Source organism: Doryrhamphus excisus, chromosome 2 (genome assembly GCF_030265055.1).
Source record: "Doryrhamphus excisus isolate RoL2022-K1 chromosome 2, RoL_Dexc_1.0, whole genome shotgun sequence".
NCBI classification, from domain to species: domain Eukaryota; kingdom Metazoa; phylum Chordata; class Actinopteri; order Syngnathiformes; family Syngnathidae; genus Doryrhamphus; species Doryrhamphus excisus.
Window position 1 is genome coordinate 18,866,908 of NC_080467.1, and position 22,605 is coordinate 18,889,512.

Here is a 22,605-nt window from a genome sequence, read left to right on the forward strand (position 1 = left end):
TGAAAAAGACATATGTTAGGGACCATCTGTCCCCAAAAGACTGTTTTTCACCAGGAAGAGTGACCATTCCTGATCAAAAAGACATGCTAGGGAACATCTGTCCCCAAAAGACAGCAGGAAGAGTGGCTATTTCCAAACAAAAAGATAGATGTTAAAGAACATCTCCTGCCCAAAGACTTCCCTTTTCAATGGGAAGATTGGCCCTTACCAATGAAAAAGACAAATGTCAGGGACCATCTCTTTTTAAATCCGTTACAAGAGACAGATGTTAGGTAACATCTCTGTCCCAAAGATTGTCTCTTTCAACGAAAAAAGTGGCCACTAACAATCGGTAGGGCAGCAACCTACGACGAGAAGCCCAGTTTCCCTCTCCCTGGCTGCTTTGTTTAGCTAGTCCTGGCGGACCGTGAGGTGTTCGAGTGGTATCCAACCAAATGCCTGACTCTCCCCATCTGGCCACCCTATGGAGGAAACTCATTTAGGCTGTTTGTACCCATGATCTTGTCCTTTCGGTCACTACTAAAGCTCATGACCGACCATAGGTTAGGGTAGGAACTGTAAGAATCGAGTTTTGCCTTTTGGCTAGGTTCACCACAGCTTCACCACTACAGACTGCAGATGCCGCAAAGATCTCCGTTTGATCTCACGTTCCATCCTTCCCTCACTGTCACCAGTATTTTCCATCCCACTTTATGTCTTTTCCTGCCATTGCTGCAGCACATTTATATTCCAACTGTTGAGGCTAGCCTCTCAAGTAAAAAAAGACAAGTCAGAGGGGAAGAAAAGTCATTGGGCAGCGTGACATTGTGCGTGTTCCCGGGCATCCCAGCAGCAACACTGCAACGTGTGCTGCAATTGCCAAGAGGGACGTCCTTCACCTCTTTGCCACTCTCGGTCCAAAAACAGCTCATAGTGCTTGTATTACATGACACCCTGTATGACGTGGTCATGCAGAGTGAATGTACCAGTGTACTCAGTACTACGCCCTGCGGGACGCCTTGCTAGGTGGTCTGTGAGCATTTGACAGTAATGAAAATTTTCAGATTTTTGTGATATCAAACTGTTGATCTTTTCTATGGCTGTCTCTCTCTCTCTCTCTCTCTCTCTCTCTCTCTCTCTCTCTCTCCAGACACTACAGATGGGAATAAAGCATTTCTCCGGTCTCTTTGTGATGCTGTGTGTGGGTGTGGCCTTATCTCTGCTGACCACCATAGCGGAACACATCGTGTACAAGCTGGTCATCCCCAGAGTCAAGGAGCCACGCTTAAAATACTGGCTGCACACCAGCCAGGTATACTGCACCCCCCATCCCCCCTCACATATCGTAGCATCCAAATGCATAATTCTATAAAATATGCGGTACTATCGGAACATTTAACTTACATGTTTTTTTTTCGTACAGTCATCCAAACAAATTTAAACAAATGAGTCAGCATTATGTGTACACTCCCATCAAACTGTAACAAATTAATGGAGGAGCGGTTCGACCAATCTGTGCATTAGATATGATCATATTTTTGACAAAGTGAATTATCCCGTTCAGTTTCAACCATTCATCATTTAGATTTATTTTAGTGTTGTTTTATATTCTCTTTAAAATGTGTTTTGTGTTCATACCTGTGGGTGTTCGATTTTCATATATCAAATGTAGTTTTTTACGGATTTAGTGCCTTCATAATTGTCGCTAACAGTCTTATCTATTTGACTGCTGTTCTCCAGAGATTACACCGAGCCCTCAACTCTGTCTTTGCTGATGACAAGCTGCAGACTGTCACCACCGTCAAAAGGTACTCTTCTTTTATTTACAATGTATATTGGAATTGTACTTGAATGTACTAATTATTTGTAGAGTGTTGGGGATATCAGTACATTAGGCAGGAAGCCATTTTCCTCAAACCTTCAGGATTGGACGGCTGAGATATTATTAGGCTGAGAATAAGTGACACCAATTAACATCCAAGTGGCAGTTAAGGGACCCATTTTAATGGGGAGCTCAATAGAAGTCATTCTGTTGGAAGCTAATTATCAGCAAGGAAAATTGAGAGTAATAATCTCCGGTTGACATCACATAATGTTGTTTAGCGCATCTGTTGAAATATTTTACTGCTCGCTTGTTCTCTAGCTGGTCTTTGCCTTGTCCAAAAAAAAAAAATCGTACGAAAATAATCTTATGCCCCCCCCCACGCACACACACACACATTTACAGCATGAGTCATATTTATGTCTTAAATGTCTACTATACGAGTGTAAATGTGAATATAGGGGTGCTATTTTATGTCTAGAAGGCTCTAATACAATATTAGGGTGGTGGTGGGTCCCACAGCAAAACCCGTTGAGAACCACTGTCCTAGAATAGTCATGATGCCATGTGGGGTATTTCCTCATGATTCAGTATCTTACCTTATCACATACTACAGTGTTAATTGTCCCTGTACCCTAGAAACCGCCCATGAATGATACGGGAAAAGGCCCAAATGATACTGTGTCAAAGCCCAGGGCAGTGATACTGATAAAATATAGAGTTTAACCATGTCCAGTGTCAGCCCCCGTAGCTGTCCACTCAGAGCGCGCTGCTCTGTAATCGTGCCCATGAAACAACCAATCAGAGAACAGCGCACGAGCGTTTTTTTTGCTGCCGTCTGTGCTCTGTCAACATGTCAGCGGTTGACACTCCCGGCGAAAGACAAATAGGGAAAATAGCAAACAGAATATTAGTGGAACGTATTAAACAGAGTATTAATGGAACATTTTATCACCATTAATGAGGAGGACACTCTTGAAATGATGGAAAAAACTAAAAATGCAAATACAAGTCGGAAAACCAAGGGCGACTGCAACTGCAAGAACGAACGAAGACTGGTAGAAAGTATTCCCCCGCCTGAGTTAGACAAATACGTGTCTATGTTTATTGTAACGTCGTTGTCGACGCTATGGAAAGGACACGACTGTGATCGCTAACAAGCTTTTATTACACAACAATACTGGCTACTGTCGGCCGTAACCACGCCGTTGCAACCACCGCCAGCAACGCAACAGTGCTTCCTCAACACGACACGCCCCCACCCCTGGTGCATTCACAGTCACCCAGAACAGTCAGACACTCAAGAGCACAACATGTCAACATGAACACGTCAGGGTCGCTACATTATTTTATCAATCAGAAAATAAAATGGGGATGAATATGTCAGGTTCAAACTCCTGTGACACTTGTAAAAACACTTAAATACAAAAATACAGAAGAGACAGACAACAATATTCAAAGTTTCTCGCAGCGAGGAGAGTGAAACCACATACCCAGTGACATGCCGCTCCACTCTGAATATGCAGTTCACACTCCTCTCCTTTTATTCTCTTTCGGGGGTCCCTACTACATGGTCGTGCAACTCTAAGGGGGGGTGGAGAAGACAGTTGCACAAGCTGTATTTGTTTGTCTATGTGTGTGTGTGTATGTGAGAGCAATTACTTTTAATGTTTTATGAGTTCTTATCTTGACCCATTCTTGCAGGATTAACATGAGCATCTGCAGAGTCACTGTTGGTGCATCCAGGCACCTCCAGGACCTGGGGGTCACTGGGGGTCTCTGATCAGGGTCACGGGAACATTCCTTCTTCAGCACATTCAAACACTTTCTATTGTCTAAGCAAATGGATATAAGGGTGATAACTAACAAAATAATACCTGTATCTACATTTTATTCTAACAGAATACGAGCCTGATTCTCTCAAATCAAAATTCAACTCTCTGGCACGTTACATGATGGAAAAACGAAAGTACGTGATAATGAGCTCATGATTAAATAGTATGTGATAATAAGATCATCACATGGTTTGTCTGGTATCAGGCCCAGTATCATGATACTGACACTTGGGGGCATGATACCTGGCCTGATACCAGACAAACCATGTGATAACCTCTAAAGATAAACATGATTCGAACGTAGTTTTACACTTCCAAGAGGAGGTGCTTTTGTTTTGCTCTTTCTGTGCTGCTGTTCCAAATTTGTCCCGGCTTAGTTCTATTGCAAGCCTGGAGGACACTCCAAATCAAGAGGAATGTCTGAGTAATGAGGATAGATGACTCCGCCTGCATAGTTCTGCCCATTCAATCAGGCCCTTCTGCAACGTGCTCTTCCAATTGAAATGATAACCGCCAACCTGTCAGTGTCTGACAGAAGTGATGTGTTTTGTTCCCAGTGACTAAAATAAAGACTTTCAATTACATCACTGGGGCTATGAAATGTAAATATTGTTGAAAACTTGCATTTGGCCTTTTCACCATAAAAGCTTTTAGCCATTATAGCTACAGGGCTGATGATGTGCTGTGCAAGCATTTCTGTTTCATCAGCATGATCAAATTAGGAGGTATTATGAAACAAAAGAGCCTTCGGGGCATAAAGTGTATTGGCGTTAGCAACCAAAATGTGGGCACAGAACTATACGTCTGAGAGAACAATTTCAATTATGCAGTCACTGACACGCCATTAAAGGGGACCTATTATGCTTTTTCCACTTTTCTGACTTATAAATGTAGTTAGAATGTCGTATTCTCTTGTTAAACGATGCCAAAGTTTCAGATAATGAGCTTTGCGCGTTTGGAAGTGAGCCATAAAAAACGTTTGGGATGGCTCAAAACGCTCCGTTTCCAAAGGCGTGGTCAAACTGCCCCTTTGTGATGTCACAGAGGGGAGGATTTCCTTATATGGGTGTGGCTCTAAGGCAGTAAAGCTTTCTGCTCTCCCTCAAGCTCTGCTCCTCTGTTGACTTGATAGCTATTTCTCGTACGGAAGTTCCTGGTTTCCTACCAGCAAAAGAAATGCATTTTAATCTGTCAACGGCATTTTCACATTCATCATCTTGGAACAGATGGGATGTTTTGTCCAGCGGAGCCGACAGGATGTGTTTTTTGTTGAAGAAGAGAACCTCTTTGCTCACTTATTTATAATGTATGTGAGGGTTCAAAGTGTGCAATGTCTTCCACATGGGTCAGATTCTATCTTCCGCATTTCTATCTAACGCGTAGATTTACAACAAGCTGCAAAAACATGTGTAAAACCTCAGAACAAGGGTGACATTAATATTTATGAACATCACAAATGAATGAATGAATATTTAGAGTCGGACAAACTGTCAACTCTTGTTGGAAATAATATGGTAAAAACCCCACCCACTAAGTCTGAGGGGGAAAAACCTTGGGATGACCAACTCTGAGCCCTTGTAAAACTAAATTAATTATTGCAGTTTAAATGATTAATGGAAATATAGGCGTGCATACGGGCTCCAGGCCTCGTGTTATATGGAATATTAAACCACCCACGTCCATTTGTCTTTTTGTAAGATAATCCTTCTCACAACACAATTACTTTAGAGGCAAGTGATGGATAACTTGTGTAACATAAACTGCAAAAAACACAGTCATAAATTCATAGAATGAATTAAAAAGCCATTGTTAAGATGACTTCCAAAGACAAATAGGGAACCAAAGGCTGATTTATATAACTGTTTACTTTGAATGAATCTGCTGACCACAACCAGGGGCGTCACTTGGTTCTGAGGACGGTTGGGCTTAGCACCCCTGGAGATGCACAGGATATGAAAGAATGTAGTAAAAGACATTCAAAACAAATAACGGACAAGAACCGGGATATAACTTTCCCATATAACTTTTGGACAGATTTAGTAGATACTCTCTAGTAGAGATTGTTTTAGGCCACCATTAAATTTACAGGGGGGTCTGAAGCCCGCCTAAAATAGGCCTAATGACGCCACTGACCACAACTACAAGCCGCTTATAGTGTCAAACTACACTATTTATTTTGGATTTTGCTGTGTTGTATATTAGTTGTTTTAAATGTTTTATATTAGTCAAACAATGACTTGTAGGACCGGTGGTGTGGCAGATAACACCACTGTTAAAATCCAAAAGTGTATTGTTGCATGTGGAGTATAAAAATGCTGAGCGAGCCCGGATCGTGTTGGTTTTGAATCAAGAGAGCAAGTGGTGACGATGGAAGTGACTGAGACGAAGAGGAGTCACTGTTGTGGCATCTTCAGTCACAAAGAATATTCAACCAGCTCACACGTAATTCCTCTCAGTCACATTTCAGGCCTGAAAAATTATTATTAAGTTATATGTCTCTTTTTTATTTCATTGGCTCTTTTCTGCATTTGCAGCTTCCAGTGCCGCTGTTAACATTTACTGTATCCTTTGTCACTCTCAATCTCAGCCCTTAGGCTTTGGGAAGATGATGCCATAATAACATAAAAATCCCATTTTATTTTTATGGGCTTCCATAAGCTGTTTATGCACGTTACCTAATCCTTTCCTGAAATATATTGACCCCAAAGGGACACTCCCCTTTTATGTTGTTAGTAGAGATGTCAGAGTGAAGGCGGGATTGCAATGCTGGAAAAGCAAACGGGGATCTGTCCAGCAACAATTCTTTATGTTGCAAATCAGGTCAATTTTCAGGTTTGTTGGTATGAGCCATCACCAATGGTTGGCCAGCAATCCAGTACTGTGCAGTACTGTGCAGTACTGTGCATCAATTAATCAAGGGGTCATTATCCACTTCCTGTTTCTCTAATGAGGCTAGTAACAGTCTAAGATTAATTATTATTAGGAGTCGTACCATATGTTGGAAACAAGTCCCCGTAGGTGGGACCATAAGTCTTTAATCCCAAGTCTCGAGTCAAGTCTCAACTAAACAGGTGCAAGTCCCTGTCAAGTCTTGAGTCAAGACAAGTCGAGTCAGGTCTCAAATCATAAGCTTAATATTTATCAGTCCAATAAGATATTAAAGACGTAAATGGACTCATGCTTGTGTAAGGGACCTGAGTAGAGTTTTAGCTTGGCATGGGTTACGGTGCTCAAGTCTGGTGCTTGTGTCTCACTCAACATTATATGTATATATATAATATATACATATACAGTGACCATGTAGAATATGTCTTATATTTGTATTGTAGTTCATTTAGCCAGTCTTATTATTATTTTAAACGTCAAATTTGCTCGGATATGCCTATTTTTGGATGGACGGATGGATGAAAAAATGCAATATTTGAAGTGCAAAGAGCAAAGGTGAATTGTAGTTCTTTGTAGTCCCTTTTTTTTCTGGGCACCGACTTTGTCTGTTTGAACAATGATGCCTTACATTTCCTTCTTTACCTGCATCTCCAGGTGCAATGAAGGAAACAACCAGTCGGCAACCTGGAATCCGTCTGAATCATCTCTCTGCAACAGGCGTAGGGTTCTTCCAAAAGAGACACAGAACGACTTGGAACGGCCATGCTCCCAGGATCTACCGCTACCGACACCAACGTCTGCTCTTCCTCTTCATCATTCTCTTCCTTTACTGGAGAAACATCTCCCCATAGTGACCACCTCGAACGGACGCTCCAACTTGTTAGGTCGTGTGTGTAACCAAGGATTGGGGCAAGGGCATGGGAGCGCTGTACTGGGCGTGGCCCCAGGCCAGTGTCGGGGTTTGGGTGTGGGGGACTGCGGCCCTGGCCTGGGTGTGGGTCAGAGCTCACTTGTGCAGGAATTGTCAGAACTGGAGAGCCAAATCACTGTGATAAAGCAGCAGCTGCAGTCGGCCATAAGGAGGAAGCGAGAGCTAGAACAGTACCAATCGGAGAACCAACAAACAAAGCAGACTGCACTTAGTCAGGCTACTACGCACCAGTCTAACCAGTTCCCACAGTACACACAGTCCCACCAGCAGACTAACCAACACCCAAACACACTCCCGGAGTTCTGAAACGTTTCCCGTGCTTTATCCAGGGAAGCCTTCCTACATGTTTTGTCTTTTCCAAAACCTCGCAATGGTTCTGGAAGAGGATGACCCAGCTGGAACATTCATAGATTCTGAAGGAGAATGTTGGACTCTTGGATGGATATGTTGGATATTCTGGAAGGATTTCCAGACATGTGAATGCAATAGACAGGAAGTACGACTGGACACATTTCCTAACCAAGCACCGAGTCAGCCCCTCCTTGCTTGTTGCAGTTACTGGTGAGCTGGACCATTCTGTCACCTCTTTCCCACCTTTCATTATCTTCCTTTCCTTTCATCCCTTCTCTCTCTCACTCCTCCCTCCCGCTCTCTAAGCTTGCCTCGAAAAGGGAACAGATTTGCTTTGCAGTGATGATAAGCCTGATCCTAGATATGAACACCCGTTGGTATTTAAGCCTAATGGGCTGAATCACCTGAGTCTGAGTTACGGCTCCTTGAGAATATCAATGACCTGAGCTTGAACCCAGCCTGTTAAGTCTCGGTATCCCATTGGTCTTGATGAAACCTTGTCTTTCAGGGGGACGGGGTGGGGGGTTTACTGTCATGAGAATCAGTCAATTTTACCAATTTTTTTTCCAATGATCTGATGCTTTGATGCTTGGTTGGTGACCGTGAAAGAACTTTGGGAAGACGTCCGCATATTCATGAAGAACATCTGTTTGGTAGTTTGTGGTAAATTATTGAATAAGTTGTTATTTTACGGATCACTTGTCCTGCACTTCAGTGATGCACACTTTGTTTCTTCAAGAAATCTGCACCTATAACACTAGAATTGGAGTTTGACTCCAGGATCACAGGAAATGGCTTCTTGGGCTTTTTTTCCATGAAGTACTATTTTACTGTTGGTTAAACAATACCCCCACCAATCTGCACACAGAGCACCCTGACACAAATGAAACCATCCCTCTGTGATGAGACCCGTTTTCTGTTCAAGTTTTGAGTTCTGTCATTAAAATCATTTCTCTTGTTCCCACTTACGACGATTTCAACATTATTTCCCCTGCAGTTTGCTCGCATTGTTGACCTTTGCACTTACAACACAGCCAACAACTCATCAGTCGATAAGTGTCCGGCTCCTGTAACATTTCTTTTCAAAGATTTCCTTTCACGGTGGCACTGATGTTAACTGACAGCTACACACGCCCTTCCGTCTAAAAACTCCATTATAATTTAAACCAAGACCTGCGGCTACATAGCCGACCCCCACGCTACAGCCAACCTTGAACTGAAATTTGGCTGTTGTGCTATCCCTCACTTCTATCGCTTGGAGAGAGCAATACAGACAAGGAGGCAGAAAAGCCAAGGACTGCGACACACACACACACACACACACACGCACACACTATCTGTTTCGCCAGTGTGTCTGCAGGGCAAGCAAAGGCTGTCACCATTGAAATGAACACCTGACAGAGCAGAAGGGCGAGCGCACTGGCACAGCAGCCAGCTTTTTTTCTGTGTGGATCTTTGTGCTGACGTGCGCGTCACTACAGTTGATAAGGCCTTGACGGGATGACTTAACCAAAAAGAAAACAAAAGTGCCAGGTTTTGGCAGATCTTGTTCTAATCCCCTGTCTGAGCAGCGTCGATTGAAGAAGAAAGTACCATTGGTGCATGAGAAGAATAAAATCTCTTTGTCCAATTCCTCACACCTCCCTGCAAATTGTCATAATACCAAACACCATTAGCAATTCCATTTTAGGGTGTGAATTCATCAACACATGCCCCTGGGTGCCATCTTTGACCCTTAGGATCTGCACAATCAGTAGAAAGTACCGTCTTTAGTACATGCATCATCACCCTTCGTCTAAACAAGCAATCAAATCAATGAGCTGCAACATCCAATGCAATCATTACGACCTGGCCCTTTGAAACATGGGAAGTTCATTTGGATCTGACATCCGAATGAAATCATTTACTCCGGAAGAGACTTCACGTCAGCTCTGACCGCTGTCTCTCCTCCAATCTGCATGACTGCATCATGACAGGGAAAAAATTCAGCTCACTCCTCTGGCTGCTGTCAATCAAAATCAAGGACTGCCCTGCAACATAGACCCCCCCCCCCCAAAAAAAACAGTGAAGCTCAGCTTCTATGGAAGTGGATTTTTTCACCCGTTTACCCAATCAGGGTCTTATTTTCTTGCTGTGAGCTTCCATGACCTGACGCTAAAGTGTCAATAGCGCTCCCGTTTATTTCCAATAGCATCCGCGGGTCTGCCGAGGGAAGAGAGATCTCATCAGAGTCTTTCATCTGTGGTTCATTGGTTTGTTTGTAAAACAGACCTTTTTGGCAATACAAGGAAATACAGCTGGAATAGGTGCAGATTCTGGAAGATCTTTCTATTGTGTGTAACTGCTCTATAGGAGTCCACAACTCAATACAAAAGGCCAAAAATGAGCATAATAGATCACCTTTAAAGAAAAACAACACATGTTCTTTCGGGCTGGTAGATAACCATTCAACAAATAAAAAAGACTCTTTAACTCCAAATTGGAATAACTGGAGGTTTAGCTGTACAGTATATTATACAATCACATGCAGAAACATTTCAGACTAATCCAGCTTTAAATTTCATAGAATTTGTGTTTTGTTTTGAAAATGCGACAGAAGACAATTGGAAGTAAAATTACTTTTGTCTGTAGACTTGAAATATTATTTTTATGTTTGTTATTGAATGCCTTAAAAAAAGACGAACACACAAAGGGTTGCTACAGACGATTTAATTTGAGAACAAACCAAGAAAATAAAATATATGCAGCATTTTAAATGAAACTGTTTTTTTTTTAAACTCATCATAAAAGACATATAATCACAAATGTTTAAAGAGTATAATTCAAATCATGAATATTTATAAAACATCTTGACTTCTCTCTTCATGCTGGGCGTTTTTCTTCCAATAGGAAATGGAGTCACAACATTGCATCACAATCCACTGGTGGGTGGGGGAGGGAGACCTCAAGGAGGAAAGGTGAAGCGCTTGTTAGCCTGGTTTACGTTTGGAAATAAAAACAAAAACACAGGGCTAGCCAGGCCTTTTTAGACAGACATTGGGTTCATTGTGATTGGGAAGATGATTTTCCCTTTTAAGCGTTGCCCCATTTGCTAGAATCATGCATTTTTGTAATGAAAAGCAGTTTTTTGTGTGCGAAACTTATTTCCCACGATATTTCACGCGATTGCTCCTCCGCATGTGATAGTGGTTGTCTCCCATCCTGAAGGTTGCTGGTTCAGTTTTGGCTGGTCCCCCTACCTACCTGGCCCATAGTTTGGGATTAGAAGGGTCTGTCAACAACCCTCATTTCAATCCAATACTTCGATGAAAGTGTGTGCTTTTCATGTTAGGGTGATCAACAAAACCATGACAGTTCCAGGTTGTGTTGTGTGGTTTTTCCTTGAACTGTTGAAGCTCCTGGCTGATTTTATTGACAACTTTAATCCTCCAATCCACCAGATTTGGCACCAGATTTTGCAGGGCTGCACGGCGGGCGAGTGGTGGGGTCTAACAGCTAGGAGACCCGAGTTCAATCCCATTCTCGGCCATCTCTGTGTGGAGTTTGCATGCTATGTGTGACAAACGAAAGTGTGGAAAACACACATTTCTTGAACCTTACCACTTCCACACCGAATGAGAGGAGAATTCACTTTATTTTTCTACAAGTGAATGGATAACTTCTCCTAGGTCTGACACATGGCCTCCTTTTGGTTGGGCATGGCCGGAACACCTCGCCAGGGTGGTGTCCAGGAGGCATCTTGACTGGATTCCCAAGCCACCTCAACTGGCCCTTCTCAATGTGAGCTCCTCTCGGGTGACAGAGACCTCTTAGGGTGAGTTTGGCCATCCTAAGGTAGAAGCTCATTTCGGCTGCATACATTCGCAATCTTATTCCTTCTATCACGACACGAACCTCATATCCGTAGATTTGTAGATTAAGGTGGAAACATAAATCGACCAGTAAGACCCTGAGATTCCTCCACCTGGGACATCGTATGATTCGAGTTTCATCAAAAATTTGACCCTGATTTTCATACACTGTCTCGTTTTTTTTTGTGCGATATAGCATGTAACTAATCCGTTGGCGCTGTACTGGATCATTCTGCCATATCCAGTGCCCAAACAAAGCGTTGCTGACTCATGTGTCTGCATTTTTTATTGATTTGACTTTATTGCCCAGCCATTGGGCCAAAGAAAGTTGCGAGTGCCAGCACTTTGATCAAAAAGGTGAGCAACGCGATAGAATTCCATCTCACCAGGATGTCCCATCCATAATTGTTCATATATTTGAGTGTGGGGGCTGCTCGGCGGACGAGTGGTTAGCACGCAGGCCTCACAGCTAGGAGACCCGAGTTCAATTCCACCCTCGGCCATCTCTGTGTGGAGTTTGCATGCGTGGGTTTTCTCCGGGTACTCCGGTTTCCTCCCACATTCCAAAAACATGCTAGGTTAATTGGCCACTCCAAATTGTCCATAGGTATGAATGTGAGTGTAAATGGTTGTTTGTCTATATGTGCCCTGTGATTGGCTGGCCACCAGTCCAGGGTGTACGCTGCCCTGGGATAGGCTCCAGCAACCACCCCCCCCCCACCCTCGTGTGGATAAGCGGTAGAAAATGAATGAATGAATATTTAAGTCTCTATCATGTTCCTGACAAATGGGGCGACATTCAGAAGGGAATAGTAGCCTTGTATGTCAGAGTAGTAGTAATGTTGCTTCTATGGATTGAGTGTTGTGGCACAGGCTAGCCCAGCAGATCATCTCTGAAGAGAATTTCCCGGAAAGAAAACCAAGAATCAGGACACATACATGTGGCTGATCCAGCACTCCATGTGTCCCCACTATGATACCAAAACATATCCAAGTTTACAGCAGGCAAACAGGTCCAAAAAGGATCGTAATAGTAACAGATTAACAAAAATCTTTACAAAATATGACCCGACACGGTCAATTCATACACAGCCATCATAAAAAGAACAATTCTATCTGGGATTTTTTTTTTCTGTACAAATGACAAACATCACAGAATGACAACATCAAAATTGCTAATTTTACATAGCAAATTTTCAGACTTGGGGGGGAGTGGGAGTTGAGACAAGGTGATCGGAGGAAAGTCACCTGACAGGATGTGATGTAACACACATGTGTGCAGGTGAAACACGGTCAGGGTAGGATAACAGCAATCGCTTATACAAAATGTGCAAAACACCATCCTCCAACGAAAAACACAACACCTCCCATGTTGCAATGACTTGTAGGAATATGAGGAAACAATCTGTGCTTGTTTTGGAATACGTAACCCCGACGTGAACCATCACAAACATGGTGGAGTTTGTCCCCGCCGGGTTGGGGGAGGGGGGTGAACTAGACAGATATATCAGTGTTTGATTTTTGTTAAGCAATCGAAGCCACGCCACATGCGTCCTTATCATTGTGTCTGGAAGTGCTGTGGAGACGCAAACGTGACCCGGTGCTGCCCCCTTAGTCATGTGACCTCCGTCATTGATGCCGAGTGGTTCTGAAAATGGACGTGGGAGGAGGGAGAGAGGATGGAGAAAGATTATTGGGACAAGAGAGGGAGAATGGAAGGGGGGGTGAAGGGGTAAGGGGGGTGAATGCAAAGAGGAAAACATCAAACAAGTGTTAGGAGTGCTCCGCCTGAGCTGCTGTTAGTGTTTCATTAGGGAGACACGGACAAGGTGCATGCATATGCTCATGCCCGTGCGTTGTTGATGAGTCATTTGTAAAGAAAGAAAGAAAAGCACTCTCTGTAAATGATGACAAATTGCCGTGGATTTCAGTGAATTAAGCGTCCACCAATAGAGCCTGAAAGCCTGGAGGGAAGGCGGCCAATTAATGAAAACAATAGATTGTGTGTTTTTCCAAGCTACCTGTGCGCTGAGGGTCTCCAGAGGACTCTCCACACGAGGGAAAGTCATCAGGGGGAGGCCGCGGTAATCTTCGCTCTTCTGTTTGGTTGTCGCACCGTGGACGCCTTTGAAGTTGTTCACAACGCAAACGCCCTGCAGTGTTGGGACACACACGTAAATGGATCGTCACACCAGGGCAGATTTTCTACAAAAAATACGCACCAGGCAGCCTCATATGTTACACTTAAGCAGTACAGTTAAACCCCGGTTTTGGTATAATTCAGTCAATGTCGTCCTATATTGCATGCAACAAACTGTATTATTCCACTAAATCAAGTAACCCCGGAAAAGCACCTACGACTGCTAAATAAATTACAATTATTCTCTGCAAAATGAATTTTGTATTCATATTTTTTGGGGTGTTTGTCAAATGTAATAGATTTGTTACATTGTGAAAACATCTTATTTAGGAGACACTAAGCAGTGCTTGGGCTGCACGGCGAGCGAGTGGTTGGCACGCAGGCCTCACAGCTAGAAGACCCGAGTTCAATTCCACCCTGTGCGGAGTTTGCACCGAGACCCCGTGCATGCGTGGGTTTTCTCCGGGTACTCCGGTTTCCTCCCACATTCCAAAAACATGCTAGGTTAATTGCCGACTCCAAATTGTCCATAGCTATGAATGTGAGTGTGAATGGTTGTTTGTCTATATGTGCCCTGTGATTGGCTGGCGACCAGTCCAGGGTGTACCCCGCCTCTGGGATAGGCTCCAGCAACCCTCGTGAGGATATTCGGTAGAAATTGAATGAATGAATGAACAAGCAGTGCTCATGACTGTTAAGGCCAAGGACTCCATTTCAACTGACATTTCAACATGACTTTGGACTTGACTTGATCTGTCTGTCATGACTTGAGACTTGACTTGGACTTACACGTCTTTGAGACTTGCCCCCACCTCTTACAAAAATGACTTGACAGAATCACATAGTCTGGCGGTGTGAATCCAAATGCTAAGTTTGCCTTTAATATTCATCCTGACGGTCACTTTTGTTGACAGATTACATCTACACCCGCAGAAAAAAAAACTAAACTCATTTTCGGTAAAGCATTCACTTTGTTGTTTAGATAGTGAAAGACAATATCTTCTTCCCATTGGTGTTTCCTGTCATCCAGCCTCAAAGAGATTGCTTGTTTGGCAGTAGCATAGAAAATCCCATTAAACATCTAGCGACACTGCAGACTAGAAGATAGGAGATTTTTGTCGCCTGCATTGAAACTAACCAGGATGGACTCTTATCTTCTAGAACTTTGGCTACCAAAAATAAACTTGAATGACTGGAGAAACACGACTTTGAACAAAACTCAAAGCAATGCAGGATTGTAACATTGTAACAGGATTGTATGTGAACAGTATGTTTCCCCAAAAGTGTTTCAAAGCCTGTTAAGAAAATGGTACAGACGCCGAAAGCAGTTCCCATCCAAGGTATGTTTTACTATTAACATCAGTTCCTTTACCGACTGTCATTTCCTAGCTCTACATGAAGTACATTGAACACGTTCACTGATTTATTCTCCCATTAATCAAACTTGTGTCTTCTTAACATCAGCCTTTAGCTCCATGAAATGCTTAATAGGAGCGCTCGCTGGCTGGCAGTGAAGCGGCAATCTTTTCTACGTCTGAAGCGGTTGATTGGATGACTCAATTCACTCCTGTGTTGCGAGAGCCCGGATCGTAGAGGAATTTAACCCGGATTGCCTTTAAGAAGCCGTCCGTCAGACTTCATCCGTCATCAGAAGACAAGGCAAGCGATGAGCTCCATCTGAACCGCTGGTCCCACGTGGAGGTAAGAAGCAGTCCTCCTCAGTTCAAGGTCGCTAGTTGATAAGCTAGAAATAAGAAGGTTTCAAACTGCTCTTTTTGGTGTTCATCTTCCCCCTGAAATCACTGACTCGATGTACGTTCATTTTTATAGGTCAGTCATGAAAAGCTTATATTCTTGACCGGTCTCAAGGACCCCCCCAACCCTCCCCCCCATATAAACTCACAAAACTTACTCACAAAAAGAGACTCCAAACTACTGCACATTGTGGGCTGGTGACGTTAAAGAGACCTTTAACACATGTGACATTACACATGTGACATTTGGGACGTACCAAATCCCAGATTGATGGTGCATTTCAATCTTGTGAGTGTGCATGGTGTGTTGCAAAGCAAGGCAATCAAACAGCTTATTTTCTGCATCAGTGAAGATAGTGCTCCAACATGTCTATCGATGTTCTTACACCATTAATCTGTCTGCATGGATACATATTTGCATGATAATATCTAACATTAGCCACGTTTACATGAGGAGTTTTTCTCTTTCCGAATGACTTTTCCGAAAACACTGGTATACATGGAAAGGAATATTCCAATCTTTTGTCTACATGCGCCGCTATTATCAAACAGAATAGTCAATGGGGCATGCCCAGTAGAACATAAACATCAACATCACGTGACACCGACTGGAATAATTCCGTATTGCCAGTTTTTTGTTCGTCCAATCTTGAAATTAGTTAGGATCAAAAACACACAAACCGATTGCTCGTCTCCATTTTTAAAACTGAAGAACGTCTGGAGCTGCGTGTTACGTCATATCTGAGCATGCGCTGAAAGAACGCACCCGGGATAAATTATAAAATTTCAATCTTGCTAATATTTTATAATTAAACTCAGGAAATGTTGTATATAGATATATTTTCTTTTTTAATACTGGACTTGTGACTAAAGTATAGAAGGGTTTAGATTCTGTTCCACAGATGGTGGTAATGCACACGAAAGCTGCTTGCCAACCGCCAATAAACAACAGAAGAAGAAAAACACGGCAAAGGAGAACAACTTTGAGCGGGTACAAGATACCTCGATTGGATTGGGGAAAGGAATATTCCACCCCCGGGAATACGATTGGCATCGGATTGGCACTTCTCATTCGGAATGAGGTGTATACAAAGGTTACATTCTTTCCGTTTCAGCAAATAAATCAAATGCAATTGGAATATTTGGGTCCATGTATACGTGGCTAATGTAAAAAAACTAGCATATCCCTTCTACCTTTCACATCCTGGTCTTAGTCTGTTAACATGCATGTCCCCCCTTGACTGATAAAGTCATGAGTTACACATCAGCGGCTAAAATTCCATGTTAATTAACTTGAAGTGTAGACGTTTATTGACAGCAGGCCAAAGCAACGTCCCCCATGAGGCAAATCAGCCTGATCGTCTTTGCAGGATCTTCCTGACAGACAGCCCGACTAACAGACATGTGCGGGTTAAAACCTTGGCAAAGGGAGCAATCTAATCCCCCTGATTAAAATGATGCTGCCTGCCAGGAGGACTTCCTTTCCAATATACTATAACGTCACTCTTCCCTGGAGGACTCCTTCCTGTCGTAGCATGACGCCCCTTAGACTGCCACCTTGCTTCTTTGTCAGCAGGGGTTCCACCTTCACCGAAAACAACTGACGTGCTTTCAGTACAACATAGACGGAAATTGTAATTTGGTTCAATGGCCCAAAAAAACGGCTACAAATCTCCTACATCTTGTGTTGTTCTCACCAGAAAGAGTGCGACCGCCGATCCCAGTATAAATCCAGCCACGACGTCTGAACAGTGGTTTCGGTACTCTGAGACCCGGTTGAGTCCTGTAAGGAAGGCTGAACACAGAGTCCCCAGACACAGTACGGGTTTGGCAAGGCGGCTGGACTTGGTCTTGATGGTACTGGTAATGTACATCTGGAAAAGGAGCATATTTAATATATTTGGTCATGAATGTGCTGTATATTATTATTCTTAAGTGGAAATACTAAATGTTACCATGTGAGTCTGTTATGTCTTATTAATGTAAGATGCCTTATTTTCTTTTATTATAGTTCCTATTTTGGGTAATACAAGTATAAAAGGAGACTGTAGGGGTGTTACTTCATGTCTGGAGGGCTCTAATCATGTTAAAAAAACATATTTAGAAGGTCCTAGGTTCTAGCTGCAAAATATTGTATTTATGAATAAGGAGTCTTACTTTGTGCCTATAAACAAATCATAATAATGGATATAATATCACAAGACTCATAATTAAAAAGTAAAACTTCAAGGGTTGAAATGTTAATATGTTAACAGGTGAGTCTGTTATGTCGTATGTCTATGTATGTTTTTCTATGTTCTAGCTACAAAATATTAAATTTATGAATAAGGAATCTTACTTTGTGCCCATAAACAAATAATAATATCACAATAGTCATAATTAAAATGTAAAAAATCAAGGGTTGAAATGTTAACATGTGAGTCTGTTGTGTCTTATTAATGTAAGATGCCTTATTTTCTGGTATTATAGCTACTATTTTGGGTAATACAAGTATAAAAGGAGACTATAGGGGTGTTACTTCATGTCTGGAGGGCTCTAATAATGTTAAAAAAACATATTTAGTTTTTCTATGTTCCAGCGGCAAAATATTGTATTATGAATAAGGAATCTTACTTTGTGCCTATAAACAAATAATAATAATTTATTTAATATCACAATAGTCATAATTAAAATGTAAAAAAATCAAGGGTTGACATGTTTTTAGCATCCATACCAAACAATAGTACAGTCTCACCGTCAGGTAAACAGCAGAATAAACACTCAGCGAGGCGTCTTTGGACGGGAAAGATCGACGGGCGTTCTCCACAACGATGGGGTTTCCGGTGCAGATGTTGCCGTTGACGATAAACTGGTGGTTCAAACGACACTCTGTGCCCGTGTAGTTGGGTTTGCACACCGACAGGAAGTAGGGCGACAGACCTCCTGTGACCACCTGGCCGGCGTTGACAAAGATGTCTGTGGCAAACAGGCCGAATGCGAACACGCCTGCAGACACAGATAGTGTAGGCCATGTGAATAAAAGCATCGCACCGCATTAGATAATCACACTGAATGTGCGCCTTGACTTTTAGTGTAAAATTGGCCTATGTGCGCCGTGCCGTCGCCAAAATCATCATTTACACTGGAGAAACCGCCACTATTTCAACACCTTTATTTAATTAAAGTAATAACCGAGATGATATACACTCAAATAAATGTAGTTTACACCACCGGCTGTGGCGTAGTGATGTAACATCAAGCCTGCATCCCGCTGATGAAAGCCTTTTCATTTGCAGTTATTACACACTGAACAAGCAAAGGCAACATTTGCGGAAAAATAAATAAATGCTTATTAGTTCACAGCTAATAAAATCCAAACAAGTGTGGCACATTCTCAATAAAGTCTTCAACAGGCAAGGAAAAGAGTGGAATTTGATTATAAAGTTTGTGGCTAAGTTTAATACTGACTGCTGACGTTCATCAAAAAGGACTCATTTTTGCTCCTTTTTTGTCTGCAGGATGGTTACAAATCGAAAACAATAAGGCGCTAAGGTATACAAAGCTATTGCATTTCCCAGTAGATAGCAAGAAGAAACATTCTTTGGAGGTCTTTGTTTGACGATATCTTTATGATGTATCACTTCTTCTTTTTGCATTTTGAACATCTACTGAGACGCCTCTTATAAGATCCAACAGTACAGAATGTATTTTTTTTTTCACTTTTGCGACTGCCTTGGAAATTTAGACCTGGTGTATAGTCACTCCCTTACTGATGCATCACAATCCAACAGGACCTTATTAACCCAGTTGCCTACCTCACTCCCGGTGCAACGAAAAGTAGCACATGTGGAACACACGTGTAACTGTACCACACGGACTATGCGGGTATCCAAATGCTAATGAATACATGCTAACTCACATGCAAAACAATACAAATGTATAACCCGCAAGGCATGCTGGGTAACCTCCTATTGGGAAACTGTGCATGTGTGCATTTTGGGTTATAAAGTAGTATTAAATGGTATTGTTCTGAATGCGTACTAGTGTGTAAGAGTCGATTTTCATACCCGCGTTCCATGTGTGTTTCTTGTTGTTATTTTTATTGTTGCACTGTGAGTGAGAGAGGCGTTTGGTTTGACAACCTAACTAGACATTTTTATGGCCGTCTTAATTACTTGTAGTTTTCTTTTTTTTTTTGCATGAGAGGCAAAAAGAGTTGACGACACAACTCTCCACTAATGGATTTCACTTCAGAGCCATTTTTAGCCATAAAAACGGCCACAAGGTGGCAGAAGTGCATTTGAGTACAAAATCAGGAAGAAGGAAGTGAGAGAGCGTGGAGGAGAGTAGAGGCTAATTTTACCACAAGTACATAATTCATGGTGTTCGTAGTTCATATTTTTCAATCGATGATTTCTTATTTGGCGGCACAGTGGAAAAGTGGTTAGCACCCGAGTTCAATCCCACCCTTGGCCATCTCTGTGGAGTTTGCATGTTCTCCCCGTGCATGCGTGGGTTTTCTCCGGGTACTCCGGTTTCCTCCCACATTCCAAAAACATGCTAGGTTAATTGGCCACTCCAAATTGTCCATAGGTATGAATGTGAGTGTGAATGGTTGTTTGTCTATATGTGCCCTGTGATTGGCTGGGTCCAGGGTGTACCCCGCCCTGGGATAGGCTCCAGCACCCCTTGTGAGGATAAGCGGTAGAAAATGAATGAATGATATATACTGTAGTTATTTAGATATTTGAGCTGTCACAGAAGCAAAAAAAAAATAAAAGTGAAAGTTATGCTTGAAATATATCTTTAAAAAAAAGTTGAGCTCTCTCTTTTATAGTCAGGAATTGATATTTTCCTGAAACCTCCCTATGTTCTACTGCTGAAACTGATGAAAGATGGGAGTCTTCATATTTCTTTTGGTTTATGTAGCCATAGCCAACAAATAGCCCGTGTGCCTTGAAAGATCAGTCAAAATCATCAAAAATGGCCCAGATTGAATGAGTTAATCCAGAATACCCTGTAACCTTCCGTAATTGATAAGTCATCATAACAACCCTACGATGAAAGAAATGACAACAGCGGACGGAAACAACAAGCCTGGCACACAAATGCATGCTAAATATGCGTGTTTGCACTGACACCTTCAGCTCAGTCGATCTGACCGGCGTCTGCATTCCTTTCCCTGTGAAATATGACTGCTGATTATCTGAGCTGCCTCGCTATGAAATAACTCTGCTTTGTATTCTCATGCGGTGCGGGTGGCTTGTGATGATGATGCAGAGATGTAATTGTGTTTACCGGAAGATTTACTGGCAGCTTAAAAAGTTCTAGTCAGTGTTTTTATGAATGAAAGGGAACACGTATATGAATTGAAAGTGCTGTATTGTTTTGTTTTTAATGCCAAAAAATCAGCCCAGGTGGCTCCCAAAGTGAAACTTTTGCTGCTGGAGTTCGACTGTGGAAAAAAAAGGACTCAATTTAAATCCATTCATGGTAGCAGTGGGTGGCTTGTTAGTGCTTTAAGAAAAGTAGACGAGCAAGTGACTGACTTTCTAATTTGCTTGTGTGGCAAAGCTTCCTTACTGTAGGAATGAAAATTGATTAAGGCAAGTTAATTTATGGAGCTCATTTTAGACGCAAGAGGAATCTGATTAGCATTAAATGAGTACATGTGCAAAATAGCTGGAAAAAAAACACATTAAAAATGCAGTACAATAAAGTGTAGTAAAGCAATGACGTGCTACCTTTGGCAATAAATTGCTGCATCAAGAGTCCGTACATCAGTATGACTTAACTACTTAATTAGCTGTATGGAAGCAACACATCCCCACATCCAGTAAGTGTTGCCATGGGAATTGTAATATGAAAGGTTAAGTACTGTACACCCTTCATGCTGGAACTGGATTTTTTACTGTTGAAAAAACACTAACTCCTTCAATACCGGCCATTTTAGATTATTTGGACTGATCTTTTCAGAATATTGTGTTCTATGATTATAACAACCAAAAGAAAGATTAGACGTTGAAGGATGTTTCTATCTATTTCTGTTCTTTAATTAGTAGTAGAAAGTATGTACGTTTCAGGAAAATAGCAGTTCCTGACTATAAAAGTCAGAAAACAAGCTTTCGCTTAGAAACATTTTTGGTTTTGCTTTTATGACAGCTCAAATATCGAAAGAAATTTACCATCGCAGAAAAGGGCTTGTTGGACAATGTCGGCATATTGGTTTTCGGCAAAAAAAAGCCGATATCGGACATCCCTATTAAAAAGACACTAAACAACAATAAAATGCTAATTTAAGAAGATTTGCATTGGGGAGTATTTGGAAGCACAAAAATGTCTAAATGCTGTAAATGATATGGTCATTCGGTGTCAGTAATGTTACATGGATGAGACAATAGCTACTGTAGGAAGTACTGCACAGAAACAAGAAGTAAAAAAATGCTAACGTGCAAGTCTATATTATGTCTTATTTTCTCTTATAATGTCTACTATATTGGTTATTACGAGTGTAAAGGTGACTATAGGGGTGTTATTTTATGTCTAACAGACTCTAATAATGTAAAAATGCAGGTTTTGTATGCAAATATTCCATTTATAAAAAAGGAAACCTGGTTTACAGGAATGGACTGACCACGTTTGGGCCTGGAACCAATGAAGTGAGATGAGCAAGGGATCACTGTACAACATTCTAAACATACAGTACGCAACATAAGTCTGAAAAGTTTCTTTCTTTTGTTACCTATGAATCGTATGATGCGGCGGATAAGCGGGTTGAGGTAACAACAGTCGCCGGTTACGATGGTCTTCTCCTGGGCGAGGAGCGATTCCCTCGTAGATTTCATGGCATACATGGACACCTCCCCGACGAAAATCTAGATGCACACACAAAGAAAAGATGATGTTGTTAGAATGTAGAAGAGATAACGCTGTTTCTTAACGCAGCCTTTCGTCAGCTCCATTTTGGTGGTGACATTTCATTACCTCTGATGGAAAAACTGCTGCTGGACACGCTAAATGGAATTCCTATAGTGAGGCTGGATGCAATTGTGTGTGTGTGTGTGGGTGTGTGTGTGT

General features: G+C 42.0%; 2 protein-coding genes across 3 annotated transcripts in view; one reads left to right on the forward strand and one right to left on the reverse strand.

Moving 5' to 3' along the window:
- The window catches only part of grin3a (glutamate receptor, ionotropic, N-methyl-D-aspartate 3A), a 38,723-nt gene extending 28,263 nt beyond the window's left edge, over window positions 1-10,460 (forward strand). Inside the window, exons 8-10 of the mRNA XM_058064553.1 lie at window positions 1,130-1,291; window positions 1,720-1,787; window positions 7,177-10,460. Coding sequence (XP_057920536.1) covers window positions 1,130-1,291; window positions 1,720-1,787; window positions 7,177-7,759 — 813 coding nt within the window. The 3' untranslated portion in view covers window positions 7,760-10,460. The remainder of the gene's footprint in view (window positions 1-1,129; window positions 1,292-1,719; window positions 1,788-7,176) is intronic.
- The window catches only part of plppr1 (phospholipid phosphatase related 1), a 39,497-nt gene continuing 26,783 nt past the window's right edge, over window positions 9,892-22,605 (reverse strand). The window contains exons 4-8 of one of the 2 annotated variants that reach the window (XM_058064559.1): window positions 22,271-22,403; window positions 18,284-18,534; window positions 17,247-17,423; window positions 13,677-13,808; window positions 9,892-13,303 (exon numbers count right to left, since the gene is read on the reverse strand). In XM_058064559.1, the coding sequence (XP_057920542.1) occupies window positions 13,271-13,303; window positions 13,677-13,808; window positions 17,247-17,423; window positions 18,284-18,534; window positions 22,271-22,403 (726 nt within the window). In that variant the 3' untranslated portion in view covers window positions 9,892-13,270. The remainder of the gene's footprint in view (window positions 13,304-13,676; window positions 13,809-17,246; window positions 17,424-18,283; window positions 18,535-22,270; window positions 22,404-22,605) is intronic. The other variant, XM_058064558.1, reaches the window with a different exon arrangement.